General features: G+C 41.9%; 1 protein-coding gene and 1 non-coding gene across 3 annotated transcripts in view; one reads left to right on the top strand and one right to left on the bottom strand.

Moving 5' to 3' along the window:
• Rab3gap2 (RAB3 GTPase activating non-catalytic protein subunit 2) overlaps positions 1 to 16,461 on the top strand; it is an 86,419-nt gene that overhangs the window by 17,200 nt on the left and 52,758 nt on the right. For both annotated transcript variants that reach the window (XM_087906049.1, XM_087906048.1), the window contains exons 2-3: positions 2,871 to 2,935; positions 15,883 to 16,006. In XM_087906049.1, the coding sequence (XP_087762175.1) occupies positions 2,871 to 2,935; positions 15,883 to 16,006 (189 nt within the window). The remainder of the gene's footprint in view (positions 1 to 2,870; positions 2,936 to 15,882; positions 16,007 to 16,461) is intronic.
• Positions 3,279 to 3,385, bottom strand: LOC125403890 (U6 spliceosomal RNA). Its single transcript, XR_007233112.1, has one exon. It is a non-coding gene; the product is annotated as a U6 spliceosomal RNA (small nuclear RNA).

Raw genomic sequence — 16,461 nt, 5'->3', positions numbered from 1 at the left:
GGGATATTTCTATTTAAAAAAAACTAAAAGAAAGAAATAAACAAACACAGTCTGGGGCTTTAGCTCAGGTTGGAGTGCTCAGCATGCATGAAACCCTGGCTTTGATTCATAGAACTGTGTGGCCCTGATGGGATGTGGCACACTTGTGATCCTAGCAGTCTGTGGAGGCAGGAGGGCCAGAAGCTTAAGGGTCATCTTAGCTAGGTAGTAAATCCAGGCTAGCCTGTTTCAGAAAAAGACCCTGCTATCACTTTGCTCCTCTGTTGGTTCCAAGGTTTCTCTTGTCCTTCCAGGAGCCACATGGAAGGATGCATAGCCCGAGTCTCAGGGCATGAGTTGTGCAACGATGGCAGAATTGAGCTTCAGTCCTAGGTTGCCATTCACCTCTGTGACCTAGGCCACTTTTGAGGAATCTGTTTTCCCATTGTAACATTAAATTGCAAAGGAACCTTCTGATGTTTCAGTGAATTGCTACTTTGCAGCACTTGGGCATCTAGAGTCCTCACCAGTGCTCAGTGCATTGAGGCTTTGCCCAATGTTCATGTTTTTCCGTTAATTTGAAAATTTTCTAGCTACTTTGTAAAGACACTGTTTTGGCCGTCTGTGGTGTCATGTATATGTAATCTCAGTACTTGGGAGGCAGAGGCAGGAGGACCATCAGTTTAAGGTCAGCCAGGGCTCTATAGCAAGACCTGGTCTCAAAAATAAATAGTGGCTAGAGAGATGGCTCATCTGTTAAGAACACTGGCTGCTCTTCAGAGGATCCAAACTAAGTTTCTAGCATCCATGTTTGGTGGCTCTAAAAACACCTGTACCTCTAGCTCCAAGGGATCTGATGCCTTCTTCTGGCCCCCGTGCTCACTCACACACACGTGCATATTCAGTCACACAGATGCTCATATACACATGCAATATACTCACACCGATAAAAAAAAACAAAATCTTAATAAATAATGATAACAATTATGCACAGAGTATATGTGTGTATACATTTGTACACCTATGAAATATTTCACTCTCTTGTCCAAGGTACCGACAGTTACAGCACTCATTGTGTGCTATAGTTAAGTGTCCATCTACATCCTGCATAAGATCATAGGTTCCTTAAGAGCAAGGGATGTGTTATCTTTTCCTAGCTCCTACTACAACGTTTGGTACATGGTATTTAACAGAGCAATTGTTAATTGACTTAATTGACTTGTATGGAAATCTGTAGATCGTGTGATTTTAATCAAAACATGGTGCTATTTTAGGTCTTAATATATGCCTAGTAGTGTATTTGGAATTTTAGGAAGTAATTATTTGGCATTTAAGTACTGGAGATTAGACTGTTGGTACTGCAAGCTAATTGAGCAGTGATTCCAAGTGCCAGACTGTAACCCTTTTAAATCATCTGTGTCCTTTGTTTCAACAACCTTTAAAGCCAAGTGTGTAAGTGAATGTTCTCATTGCGTCTTCTCCTGTTAGTCATCAGGATTCTACTCATTTTCTGTGATGAACTTCCACTCAAGGTTTGAAAGCTGATTGCTTAAATATATTTTATTTCTACTTCATGGTTGTTATATTTGATGGCTAAATCATGATGGCTGGCAGTGAGAGCTTATGTCTCAGATGCAGAGCCCCTGAGTATGCTGTCTGGTCCGGTCCTTATGCACCCCACAGTGCAAAGTGATGGATGAGGTGTTTTGCTTCCTCAGCATCCGAAATTGGAGCAAGCATTAGGTATTTCATAATGCATTTCATAAGTAAAAACTCGATACAGTTCAAGCGGCACATCTGCAGCCCGAGTCTCAGGCCTGAGTCTTATTGAAACTTCACTGGTGTTTAATTTGGGATGATAGAGTATCTCATTCTTGTCTCGGGTTGCTTGGATATGATAATTTTATTGTTTCCGGTAAAATCTAAGCAAATTACATAAAATCAACATTAGCAGTGCAGGATATGGTGCTTTCCCAATTTACTTGAGTTTTTTTTTAATTCCTTGTTGCATATTTTAGTGAATATATATTAATCTAAGAAGATTGTCTCGGATATAAGAAACAAGAGTAACAAAAAGGGAGGAGTAGAGGATTTGTCTTGTTTCAGAATTCAGGTTGTTTCCATGGATACCTCATCCTATCAGGAAACAACAATTCACTTTGAAAACATCTGTGTGAAAATTTAGATCTTTGTTGCTGTATATTTATCTTCTTTAAGTAACAAATATTTGTTAAAATTTGTGTGTGTAGTTTTTTTGAGACAGGGTCTGGTGTGGCCTAGACTTCCTCAAACTTGGCTATGTAGTCAAGGCTGGCCTTGAATTTCTGAACTGTTGATCCTTCTGCCTCTACCTCCCAAGAGCTATAATTACAGGCATGTGTCACCATGCCAAGATTAATTTTTAAACTCACCTTTACATTTGATTCAAATGCAGATCTACTCAATGTCCAATATTTTAAGATTTAAATAATTTGTACATAGTTTTACTAGACATATATTTGGAAATTAAGTAGGTTATACGTTTCTTGACTGTGTATGTCAAATCCTGAGGTATCACAGCTTACAATCACATTCTTCCTTTTACAGCACCTGCCTCTGCTGGGTGTGATGGCACATATCTGTGATCCGGTGCTCAGAAGGCAGAAGCAGTGGTGTCCCTGAGTTCAAGACCAGCCTGGTCTACATAACAAATTCCAGGGTAGCCAGAACTACATAGTGAGACCCTGTCTCAAAAATAACAACAAAAACCACCAACCAAATGAAAAACAACTTGTTTCTGTTATGTTTAGAAAAAATGTTTAAAAATATGTTAAGCCTTTTAATTTTATGTGTTCTCTCCTTCTCTCTCCTTCCCTCCCTCAATCCCTCTCTTCCTCCCTCCTTCTCTCTAGGTAAATCATCAAACTGGGAAGATGATAGTTGGGGAGCATGGGAAGAAACAGAACCCCAAGAACCCGTAAGTCTTTATAAATGTATGGCTTTGTTTTTATTGATGTGTGTGGGAGGGGCATGTGTGGAGGTCGGAGGACAAGTTTGTGGAGTCACTTCTCTCCTTTCACTTTTAATGGGTTCCAGGAATTGAATTCGGGTCACCAGGCTTGCATAATAAGTGCCTTTACCCACTGAGCTGGTGCCGTGCATGGTTTTTGATTGTTACATTTCCTTTTGTAATGGTAGTGGCATATTTCAGTGTTCAGGTGACATTTAAAAAAAAATCTTTGTCACAATTGTTTTTTTTTAAAGTAATTTTATTAAATTATAAAAGTTTCCATTTCCGCCCCTCTTCCCAACACCCTCCCAAAAATATGGAACGCTTCACGAATTTGCGTGTCATCCTTGCGCAGGGGCCATGCTAATCTTCTCTGTATCGTTCCAATTTTAGTATATGTGCTGCCGAAGCGAGCACCACAATTGTTTTTATGTTTAGTTAGTAGTAACTAACTAGATTCTTGCTTTTAGGGAACTTAACGAGTACAATAGTCGGGCACTGTAGTCTGTGCTCCAACAAAGGACCTGAGACTTTGTGTGTAATTCATTGGCTGTAGTCCTGGAGGGTCAGTTCAAATCCAAGATGAAGGGCTTAGCATCTGAGAGTGCCCTTTTTGCTGCCTCATAGCATGGCAAAAGATGAATGAGAGACAAAGGAAAAGGGAGTGTGTGTGTGTGTGTGTGTGTGTGTGTGTGTGTGTGTGTGTGTAGAATCCAAATATCCAAATTTCCCCTCCACCCACTCCTGTTATAACAACCCCATCCCATGATAGCAGCATTAATTTGCTCACTCTGCCTTTATGACTTCACTCCTTGGTTCTCAACCCCTCATTTCACATGAGAGGTTAAGTGTCTAACTTGCCGCTGGGGGCTTGGTAGGACCATAATGGTGGGCTAGACGGAGAGCGCTCACTGCTTTAGGAGTCTTTATTCTTCACGAGTCGTTTGTTGTGCCTGTCATATTCTAGGTGCTGAGGCTGCATCATTGACCAGAGTAGACCAAGTCTCTGTGCATCTTAATGTTTCATCTCTGAGTCGTGGAAGATCTACCTTAAGCTGGTTTAGACAGCTTCACACGGAAGGAAACCCAGAGTCAGGGTAGCTTCTAGGTTGTTGGATCAAGTCATCGGGCTCTGTATGTCACCAGGCTCTCCACTTCTGGCTGGCTGGCTTGTTTCTGTCACAAGCAGCGTGGTGGCATTTTTTGGGAGCAGAGGGAGGACTTGGATCTTCCCTTGCTGTTCTTGGGAAACAGCTTTTCTTAAAAGCCACATCATTTCTTGGCTAGAATGAGGCGATATGACCCTAGTAATAGCTGTTTCTGTAATCACCGACTTTTATGTGTGTAGAGAGACTTCTCTTCCATTCTGTGATTTGGGTAATTTCTCATTGTATACCGTGGTTTCGGCATTTTTATTTTTTTCTCTTTTCTATTGGTTATTCTACCAAAATTTTTTTAGCTTTTGTTCTAGCAGTTTCAAAACTTGAGTTTCAGTAACTTCAGTATTTTTTCTGTTTTATTGTCTCTATTTATGTCTTTAATTCTCTTTACTTTGAGTTTGTTCTTAGCTTCTTCACTCAGGTTTTGATGTGTGTTTTCAATTTTATTTAGTTCAAATTGTTTTCTAATTTCTTTTGGCTTCCTTTTTGATCTGTTAGAAGTATGTTACTTAATTTGTAGATAGAGTAGTCTCCCCTTAAGGAGGAGGGGGACTATTCCTAAGACCTCCTGTGGGCCTGAAACATCATGGACATGCGCCCTATGAGAAGTATTTATTCAATATGTACATACCTTTGAAAAAGTTTAATTTATAAGTTAGGTGCACTGAGATGTAAACAATAATAACCAATAATGAAATGGAAACATTTTAACAATATGCTATATAAAGTTGCAAGCATCATTACCCTAGCATTTGTGGACCAGTATTAATTAGAATAAGAGTTTCGTAAACATATGCTCTCTGATATTCAGACTGTTGCTTTAATATCCAAAATGGCTATCAGGAGACTAATGGGTGAGTGGCAATGTGCTGGACAAAGGCAAAGTTCACAGCTTCAGAACACCAGAGCATCGTGGAGTGGGACACTGTGTGGTTTCATTACATAACTCAGAACAACACACAATTAAAACCTGCACTGGTTCATTCCTGGAGTGTTCCACTTATCCCTTGGACCACGACTGGATTTGAATAACTCAAGTCACAGAAGTGGAGCTGCAGATAAGGAAGACTCTTAATGGGAATTTACTAGATTTCTTTCTATTGACTATTTCTGATTTCACCCCCAATGTCTTCAGAGAACTTCTGTTATGTTCTCCCCAACAGTTTAACTCTACGGGGCCTACTTTATGACTTCATACATGGGCTGTTCTGTAAGATGTTCATCTCTGTTCATGGGGAAGGGTTCCCTGCCTTCAGTTAGGTTGGTCCGTTCCACTCTTCTGTGTTCTCCCTGATTTCTGTTCTTTCTGTTAGTGAGAGGAGAACGTGGAAATTTCTGGTGTTCTTGTGGGCTTGCCTCTTCCTGAGCTTTATCGGTGTTGCTTCACGTACTGAGCAGTTCTGCTGTGGAGCATGTCTCCGTTTACGCGTGTCTTACTCCGTGGTCGCTCCTGCTCTGAAGTACGTCAGTGTGTACGTCAGTAGTGATGCGTGCTAATGCCTGGCTGCTTCTCACACAGGCATTGCTTTTCCATGACCTATCTCTTTCCCTTCCTTTCCATTTTAACCAACTTCTGGTTTTAAGGCTAAATTATGTTTTTAATAGATAGTTGGATATTGCCTGTTTAGTCAACTTTATACTTTTGACATTCATTAAATAATTTCTTCATATTTTATGTGATTATTGGTGAAGCTGAATTCTCATCTGTTATTTGGTTATTTGTTTTGTGTATGCCTAGTCGCTTTTTAGTTCCTTTATTAGTCAGTGTTCCCTAAGGGAACAAAATTAAGAGTGACTGTTATTAGAGTGGGACGTATTAGATTGGTCTAGTACTCCAGCAATCACTGTCTTAGGCTGGCACGTGACATGGTCTAAGTACCCTGACACTCACTGTCTTAGGCTGGCACGTGACATGGTCTAAGTACCCTGACACTCACTGTCTTAGGCTGGCACGTGACATGGTCTGAGTACTCAGGCACTCACTGTCTTAGGCTGGCACGTGACATGGTCTGAGTACCCTGACACTCACTGTCTTAGGCTGGCACGTGACATGGTCTGAGTACTCAGGCACTCACTGTCTTAGGCTGGCACGTGACATGGTCTGAGTACCCTGACACTCACTGTCTTAGGCTGGCACGTGACATGGTCTGAGTACTCAGGCACTCACTGTCTTAGGCTGGCACGTGACATGGTCTGAGTACCCTGACACTCACTATCTTTGTCCTGGAGGCCAAGAGCCTGTAGCTGCTTAGTTCGTGCAGGAGCCATCTCAGCAGCTCTAGTATGGTGTTGCTGACTTCGAGGGTTCCTGAGGAGCTACTGTCAGTCCATGTTGGAAGCCTGAAGAAGCAGGATTCTGGTATCAGTAAAGGCTTTCAGTAGTAGGGTGAATGAGGTGCCAGCAGGAATAGAGGAAAGGAGCAAAAACTAACACATTTTCTAAGACCTCTTTGTGTGGGTTGCATTATAAGGTGCTGCCCCCGTTTTAAGATGGGCCTTCCCACTTCAGATGACAGAATGGAAACTAACTCCCACTCAGCGCCTGGCCGGCTGTAAGGTTCTTCCCAGTTCTAGTCAGTGATAACCAGGATTGGCCATCACTGTCTTCTTACTCTTTATTCCATTCTTTTGTGTTAAACAAATGTTACTGTACATTTCAGTCACTCAGATTTGTATCGGTGTTGTTATGTTAAATGTATATTATATTGACATGACCATGTAATTCACACTTCGGTATATAACTCAGTTTTCTTAGTGTTCTCAAAGTTCTGTAACTATCATCAAGATCTAAGTCCATAATATTTTAATTATCCTAGAAGAACCTCCAAAATACATTACCTACCCTCCAGTAACAACTGATTTACTTTCTGTGTATGGATTTACCTGTTCTGAGCGTCTCACGCACAATTAAAACAGGACTTACTGGCTTCTACCTATTTATAGCTCAGACCATTCATAGTTTCTACACCATTTGTTTGTGGTCTAGAAGTCCTTCTCCTTTTCCTTACTTCACTCTCCCAGGACTGCCAGCATTATCACTAGGAACAGACCCCAAACTTCCCCAAGAACCTAACTGAGTTTTGCCACATTACAGATGGCGCCAACAGTGGGAGTAGAATGTCTTGCTGTTCACTTACTCTTGTGTCAAGGCGCTGTATCTGTAAACACTGAAGGTATTCTCAGCTGCTACTGGGCAGAGACTGTGGTGAATAGTAGAGCAAAGTCAGCTTTTGCTTCCGTTGCTCCATCTTTGGAGAGCTGGTCCTTGGTGCAGCAGTGGCATGAGGACAATTGACAGAGCTTTCGAAGAGTAAGTGAAGCAGCAGCCACCAGAACTGAGTGCGGCTTCCCCAGAGGTCAGCTCGTGTCTCTTGAGCGCAGCAGGAAACAGTATGAACTCCAGGGTGCTTTTTATTTCTCTATACCTCTCATCACTTTGGAAGTTGGTCCTCATTTTGATGACTTGAAAGAGTAAAAGGCTTTCATATTTGAGAGGTTTAATACTGGGAGTCTGGAAAAAACTTTTTTTTTAAAAAAGTGGGGAAGCCTGTTTTGCTCTTATTCTGAGCTGTCAGCTGTAACAAGTGTTGGACCCAGTGGAGTGGAAGTCACCCAGTGAGGAAGTGACAGCAGCAAGAAAAACAAAGCAGTAAGTTAAATGCCTGAAAGATGGTGACAGGAGGTCACGGTCAAAATGAAGAGTGTGGCATCTGGAAAGGATGGTGAGGAGGAAAAACTGCAGTGAGCCATGTGGAGTACCACCAGGATGTTTGTGTCCGTGCTCTAGGTGAGGATTCCTGTGCTTGCTTCTACTCCGTGACGACCACAGCTGTCCCGCCAGCTCAGAAAGCTGAATCTGAAAGGCACTGTCACCTTTCAGGGACAACTCTGGTCACAAATCTGAAAGGCAACTCTGGTCACAGTGACTTCTCTCTCCAAAGAAGACATTAAGGCCACTTTGAAGGGCGATGTGATAAAAATGGTGGCAAGATGGCCTTTCACTACAGAAGGGTTTGGCTTCTTCCTGGGAGAATCTCAGTCATGCCGAGAAACCAGTTCGTGGCTGGGGAGGTCTGGATTTGTGGTCGCTGTCCACTTTCAAGAGTTCGTTGGTCGGTGTGAACTAAAACCTCGAGGGACCAAACAACTGTAACTTGAATCTTCACACATGCTTGACCTACCTTCTAACTCACTGTGGAGGGCAAACTCATCGGCAGCACCAAGTGCATCAAGATCTTGAGGGACATGTGCCCTGAGTTGGGCACAACTGGCTCCACTGTCGGCCTCTGGCTTGTAGAGAAGGCATAGAGTAGGCCCTCCTCTAGGCTTCTATCTAGTTTGGTTTGTTGTCAGTGAGGCTCCTTCATGCCTGCTCTGCAAATTGCTTGGAAAAAGCAGAAACCTGGTTGTATTTCCTGGGCTTGTTTCTTAGGTTGTCTTGTCTTTCTCACGCTCACCTATATCTAAAAATAAAAGCAAAGTACTTTTTTCTGGATTTAAAAAAATTGTGTATGTGTGTACATGTGTGTATGGGTGCTAGGAACTGAACTTATATCTGAACTTATATCTCCTGGAAAAATGATAAGCTTTCTTAACCACTGAGCATTCTTTCCAGACATATTTTCTATATGCTTTTAACAATAATGTCACTGAACAATAAAATCCTCTTTCTCCAAACAAAACAATAAAATGATATTCCAGTATCTGCATCAGTAGGAGCCATATCCAAGCCTATGACTATAACACTAGTGGCCTTTGAGGTTTAGGTATATCTTTTTCCTGTAGATATTTCACCTTATAATTGTCTGGTCAGACTACCATAACACATTACCAGACTGGGTCACTTAAAGAACAAATATTTATCTTGTCATGGTTGAAGATCAAGATGCCAGGTCTTGCCCCTCCTCTGACTGCTCCAGACAGCTGTGCTCCTGTGTCCTCATTGGCTTCTCTGTGAACAAGTGGGGCTGTGGACTGTGTTCTAGTGTCTCATCTCTTCTTAGGATAGGAGTCCTATAGTCCTGTAGGATAAGGTGCAGCCCTCAGGACCTCAATTAACATACACTTTTTTCATGTAATCCCTATGCTCAGTACAGACACATGGGGCTACTGCTTAAATATCTAAGTTAGGGTGCCAGGGGGAATACAATTCAATGTATACAGTGTCCAAAGTAATGTTTCCATGTTTAATTGATCACAGCTCTAACTGGGCAAATGAAAAGATTACAACTGATGAATTCCTACTTGTCTATAAGGAAGTGCAATAAGAGAGTGAGGAGACAAGCAGAAACCGATATTCAGGATGAACTAGGATGTAAAAAAAGTATAACAGTCTTCCTCAATAGTAAGAGATTGGTAGCATCATGGTAAGGGTGTGGCTGACTTGGGAAACCTGGAATAGAAGATAAACAAACTTACTGTCCAGGAGATCAGCCGCAGTCCTGTGAGCAACAGTGAATCCCTTTGCAAGGGTTTGTGTTTTATTTGCTAGTGTTGCAAGAGCTTTTGGTTGGGACTATGATTGCTTTGCTATGGGAAGTCAGTGATGAACATAGAATGTTTGTTCAGTCTCAAGCTGTAAAGGGGACTGAGACAGTTTTGGAAGAAGCTCATGGAGGCTTAGGTTAACCTAAATTGGTAAGATGTTCTTTCATTGGTGCATTAGAGTAAGTGGTAGGAAGGATAGAATTGGCTGACTCCATCGTAACCAGATAGTAGACAGGATAGGAATGGACCTAGGAAAGTTCTGCCCACCCAGGTCCTCAGCTCCAGTGGGCAGCATGGAGAATTACTGCTCAAAGTGCTTTGAAATATGTTCCATCTGTTTTACAAAAATCATGTGTAACATGATTTTCAAGGGCAATCATGAGTTATTAAATTATTAGGGAATGAAAATATGCTGATTGGAAAGGGGCCCTGGAGAAATGTTTGTTTATAGGCCAAAAATTGGAATGTAACTCAAGCAGATTATATGTTTATAGAGTATCAATCATTTGAGATGGTTCTGGAAAATCTCCAGCTGTATCTCATTACTTCCAATAAACTTTATGCCATCTTCTTCTGTGGGAACACATTCTACTCCTTCAGCCAATAGCATTTAAGATACCAGCCCACTGGGGCGTGGTCTCTTATCCTGTAAATTCTGCTGTGAAGCATGTGCTCGCTCTCTTGCTTCCAGCTCTCGCTTCCCGCTGCTAGACGCTGTTCCTGTTTGCCAGAGGACTGTTATCTAGGACAGTGATCTGTAAGTTTCCCTTAAATAAATAATCCTTTATTATCCATAATTCTAAACTGATGTGGGATTATTTTGTGACTTCTGCCATCATCTGGCGCCCCACCGTTTGATTTTAGAACCCTCGGCTCTGACTGCACGCTGCCCGACTCAGAGCGCCTACCTGAGCCCCCCCTGGGGTAGGCGCGAGTCCTCCCTCAGTCCGCCTCAGCCGAGCCTCTGCGCTTCTGCGATCACACAGGACTCAGCCAACTTAGCTAAAGGCAGAAAAGGGCTTTCCAGCCATGCTAAGGCTCTGCTTCACGCCATCCTGGAAAGTGACCACAGTCTCTTTTCCGAGGCCAGTTCTCACTAGGAGCTTGGACTTTTGACTCTGAGAAATATTTTTTTAGCCATTGGCCTTTCTTTAATACTAATGCGAGCCAAGTATAACCTAGTCATTCTCATTCAGAAGTGGTTTTTGTTCCCTCTGAACAAGGACAGTGATTTGACATCTTGTGGACAGTCTTGGTTTTCAGTTTGGGGTAGAGGTATGTCCAATGGGCAGGGGCTAAAGGTCCCACCAGACAGTTTCTATCCAGAGAATGGTCACCCAGAGCAAAGTGTGATTCCGCTCAAACTGTCAGGAGTGCAGAGGTTTTACTGTGATTCTCCAGTCTCTGCCTGTGTGTGTACATGAGTACTCATGGAGGCCCAGGGTTGGCATCAGGTGTCTTTCTCAGTTGCTCTCCACCCTGTTCACTGAGGCAAGGTCTAAGATGTGACTCCTCTGGCTATACTCAAGTTGCCACCTTCAGAATGCTGCAATTAATGGCAGGCTTCCATACCCATCTGACTTTGACATAGATCTCAAGGATTCTAACTGTGGTCTTCATGTTTGCATAGCAAGCCCTTCCTCCACTGAGCAAGCTCCCCAGCTACTTTTGGCCAATTGAGTTCTATTGTCTATTTTGTATTCATATAAAAAACTTAAAAACTGAGAGAGACAAAATACTAGGAAGTGAATACATTGTGTTGTTGATTTATTAATGGGGTTCTAACCTTTGTAAATGTATTCTAAATTGTTGGACCCTTACTATACTAGCAAACTTTAATTTTGGGATAGTGTGAAATGATTGTTAATGTTTTAATCTTTTATTTCACTTGTGAGTGACATTGGTCATCTTATGTTCTCCATATATAAATCTTTTCGGCGAGCACTTACTGCTTTTTATTGTTTCTAAAATCTAATAGCAGCTTAAAGCTCTAGCATTTGATTTAGCTGTTAGATCTATTCTGACTTAAACTGGACACTAATTGTTATTATTTATTGCTCATGTTGCTCTAAGAACTAAATGGCAGAGTCTGAGTAGATTATTATTTGGAACTTCCTTGTACCACACAGCACCTGATTGAGTAAAGAGATCTATTGTCAATATTTAGTGTCAAATCTTTATTCAGGAAATAGAGACACGTGGGCTGTTAGGTTTGAAATTCAATTGTAATTCATTGTGACATGCGGCATTTAATAAAAAACAAAATTGTTTTGCCATGATTATTACAGAAAACTCGGGTATTGCATAAAAATGGAAGCATTTTACTCTCCAACACTAATAATAATTATCATTACCAATGCCAGGGATTTTTCCATGTTGACTTTTTCTGTATAGATAGAAAGTTGAATGGGCAAGTAAGTGGACACTTGCAAAATCTCATAAAATAGTATTGCACTCTACAGTTTAGTCATAAATAACAATAGACTGGGGATGCACTTGCCTGTTACACCCTAGGCTCTGGGCTCAATGCTTAGCACCAAAACCAGGAAAGTAATAGAGTAACAGCAAATAATCCTGAGTTTACTGTGAAGTAAACTGTAAAGTTACTGACTTCCTCTATTGTAAAAAAAAATCGAGATTCAGGGCTGGAGAGATGGCTAATGGTTAAGAGCACTGGCTGCTCTTCCAGAGGTCCTGAGTTCAATTCCCAGCAACCATGGTGGCTCACAACCATCTGTAATGAGATCTGGCGTCCTCTTCTGGTGTGTGAGTATATATGCAGACAGAATGCTGTATACATAAATAAATAAATCTTTTTTAAAAATCGAGATTCAGAGTATAGGGGTGTTTTGTTTTGTTTTGTTTTGTTTTTAAATATAACCAAGTCAGAGAGTTCATGCTTTGCCCCATTTTGATTTTGAGAATACCATAAGATCTTTAAAATTGAGTGGTTCAGACTTTGGTCTTTCAATGCTGGCTGTTTGTGTAAGCCAAAGGGTTCATCAGAGGGGCTGTGTAGCTTTGCCATCTCTGCTCTGTTTGGTCTTTTGAACTGTTATGTAGAATTTTGTGTGGAGGCAAGAAATCCCACTGTACCTTACCCCAAAAAAGGAAGGAAAAGGAAGTTTGAAAAGCATTGGGCATAACATAAATTAGAAGTAGGCTGCAGGAAACACAACCTGGGGACCTTGCTTTTGCATTGCCTTTCTTGCTTTCAGAAAGTGCAAGTGAGTATTTCTGAGTTTGGTGGCCACCCACTAGAACTACAGTGAGTATGCGGACAGACCCTGAGAACACTGGATTGTACTGGCACCACCCCTGTAATAAACAACTTGGAAAGAACAGGAAAGAACATCCAAGGTCAAGCATGCAAATGGAGAAACTGCCCTGGCTGCTTCGGTGACTGCTTCATACAGCAGTGGAGACACCAGTAGACATCAGGCAAACGATGACTCACTGGCGTGGTAGCAGCTGTCTGCAAGCAAAGGCTGGTTATGGTGCTGCAGGACTATCATCTGACACATCTTGAAAGAACAATTCATCTGAGAAATCTGTAGGCTGAAAACCAAAAAGAAGACTGTTAAGGATATGACGAAGCCCTGGCTTAGAGCGAGTGCCTTCTCCAGGGCCTGTGGCTGCTTAAGTGTGAGGTACTTTGTTTTCTTTCTTTTTAATTTTTTTTGCCTCACTTGGGAAATTAGCCATCTTTTCAGTTAGTAGTGTTATTTTAGGATCACTGGCTTCAGGGAGCAATAGGAGTGACTGTGGACCATTATTGTAGGTAGGTTTTTTCAGAAACCTAACTGGTAAGCAAAGGTTCTCGTATTATGAGCAGTGAGCCTGCATCTTCCCAGCTACCAAATGTGCACCAAATGCCTTGGGCTTCATAGCTTGTGATGTGCAGCTTGTTGCCTATTGATGAGCTGGAAATTCTGTGCTAGCACTAGTTGACTGTAATCTAACCTGAAGTGGGGGCTTCTTTATCGTCCCCACCCTGGTGTTTTTGTCAGATTATTTCCGCTTTGACTTGAAGTCTCTTTTAAAGATCTGACACAAAAACTCCTTCAGACACATCTCCATCCTTCATGCATAGCTTCTGTTTCTGCTGCTGCTGCCCTGAGCCTTGACCTGGATTCCTAAAAACCCTTGTTCCTCTCTGTCAGCTGGCTACATTTTCAAGAAGGGTCAGAGCAGGGTGTGGTTACCAAAGGAACTGGAACTCTACAAGAGGGTGTCTTAGTTAGGGTTTTATTGCTATGAAGAGAACCATGGTCACAGCAACCCTCCCTCCCCAGCTCCCTACCAGGAAATATTTCTCTGTGTAGTCCTGACTGTTCTGGAACTCAGTTTGTAGACCAGGCTGGTCTCAAACTCAGAGATTCACCTGCCTTTGCCTCCTGAATGCTGGAATTAAAGGCGTGTACCACCACACCTGGCAGCAAATCTTATAAAGGAAAGCATTTAATTCAGCCTGACTTAGAGTTCATATGTTTGTTTAGTCCATCATCATGGTGGGAAGCACGGTGGCATGCTGGCAAACGTGGTGGAAAGGTAGCTGAGAATTCTACTTCTGGATCTCGAAACCCTCCTGGATGTGACACGACACACTTCCCCCAATAAGGCCACACCTCCAAAATTCCACTTCCTATGACTCTTTAGGGCCATTTTCATTCAGACCATCTCAGAGGGAAAAAGGAAAGATGATTTTAAATGTATGGTTAAAAAAAATACCTTAAGAATACCCATACTTTGCTGGGTGTGGTAGTGTGTGTCTATAATCCCTAAGCTATCACTATTTTTTTTAAACCAAATATTTACTATTCCTCTGTGGTTTGCTCTCTTTCCAGGCTATTACCTGATTACCTGAAGGTGGGATCTCACTTACATGAAAGGATCCAAGACTCAGGCTTAGTATTTTGGATCTCAGTCACTAGTGGGGAGGCAGTAGGGTATGATAACCTCAACTTACAGCTGGGGCACTCTGAGGATCTTGGGGTGCTGTGTGGGGTAAACAGGCCATGTTCTAGCAGAAACCATGGATCTTCTGGATCATGGTGACACACGTCTTTAATCCCAGCACTCAGGAAGCAGAGCCAGGCGGATCTTTGTGAGTTTGAGGCCATTCTGGTCTACAAAGTGAGTTTCAAGACAGCCAGAGAAACCCTGTCTCAGAAAACCAAAAACCAACCAACCAAAATAAACAAAAAAAATGGATCCAGGGAGAAACATAATCACAGCTGACTTTTATCTATAGGAATAACTTTCTCTTTAGTTTTTCTGTAGAAAAACTGTTTTTAAGACAAGAAGGTAGCTATGGAATTGTTTTTAAAGAGAGCTTGACTGAAATACGGGTGTTGCTGTGATAATGCCTCCCTGTAAGAGTGTGCAGCCTTCTTAGCTCTGGCTCCAGATCCATTCTTATTCCTAACGTGGAGGGGGAAAAAGCATCTGAAATTACACCAGAGACTGAGGCTTCTTGGGGATAATCCAAAAAATCTTCTATATCCCATATTTTAAGTGTTCTTCTGACAGAATACTATGAAGTCATTAAAAAGAATAAAGAAACTTCTTGTGAAATGAAGAAAGCAACATGTTAAAGTAAGCACATATTACATGTGCATTCTCATAAGATAAAAAGGTGGGAAGCACAGCGAATATATTTGCTTATTTGTACAAAGTAATATATGTTAATAATTTCACTGGTTCTCTCCAGAATAGACCACTAGTTGGCTAGAGCCTGCTGAAAGATTTGTCTGTGTGTGTGTGTGGTGTGTGTATGTGTATCTATATGTGTAGTGCATATGCATAGTTGAGGTAATGTACATGCTATAGCACATGTGTGGGGGTCAGAGGATAACTTGGCGGAGTCTATTTTCTCATCCCAAGATGTGAGTTCTGGAAATAGAACTTAGGTCTTAAGGCTTGGTGGCAAGCAGCTTTGCTTGTCCAGCCATCTTGCTGACCCTGAGAGAGATTTTCTAAAGACCTTTTTATTGTGTGTTAGAATTCCTAATCTGGAGTCACTACTGAGTGTTTCTTGTGTTGCATCCTGCTAATGCTATGCTATTTATGTATGAAGGTTTTGTGTTAGTTTTCACAACAGATGTGTTTCTAGTAGTAATTTGTTTTGTGGCTGTCACTGACATATTTTGGTATGGAAGAATTGAGAGTATTTCTTTTCCTCTCCCTTTCACCTATGACAGGCAGGCATAGTTGCAGTATTCTTTAAATTTTTTGCATTTATAGTAGTTGCATTTTTATGCATAGGAAGAAGAAGGAAATGCTTCTAAAACACAAAAAACTTCCTGGCTTCAAGAATGTGTTTTATCCTTATCTCCAACCAGTGATCTTATGGTGATAGCCCGGGAGCAAAAGGCTGCATTTCTAGTGCGTAAGTACCTTGTTCTCTGCTGCCTCCATTTTAGTGCAGAGGTTAGACCAGAACATGCACTTAGAAAGGTGTGATTTCTATTCTACATTTAATATATAAATAAAATATTTCCCTTTTGGGGTATGTGTATGTGTGCGCACATGTATGTGCAGGCCCTTCTTCACATGTGTAGAGACTGAAGGCTGATGTCAGGTGTCCTCCTCTATTGCTCTTCACTCTAGTTTCTGAGTCAGGGTCTCTCACTGAACCTGGAGCTCGTCCTGTCTGAACTGGCTGAACCCTGGCATCATCTCTGGCACTGAGCACACAGGCCTGTCCTGCTCCTGCTCTCCCCTCCCCTTCCCTCCCCTCCCCTCCCCTCCCCTCCCCTCCCCTCCCCTCTGTTCTCCTTCCTTTTCTTCCTACCTACTTACTACCAACCGTGTGTGTGTGTGTGTGTGTGTGTGTGTGTGTGT

This window comes from Myodes glareolus, chromosome 5 (genome assembly GCF_982192425.1).
Source record: "Myodes glareolus chromosome 5, mMyoGla1.1, whole genome shotgun sequence".
Taxonomy (NCBI): Eukaryota; Metazoa; Chordata; class Mammalia; order Rodentia; family Cricetidae; genus Myodes; species Myodes glareolus.
This window is presented reverse-complemented; position numbering and strand designations above follow the sequence as displayed.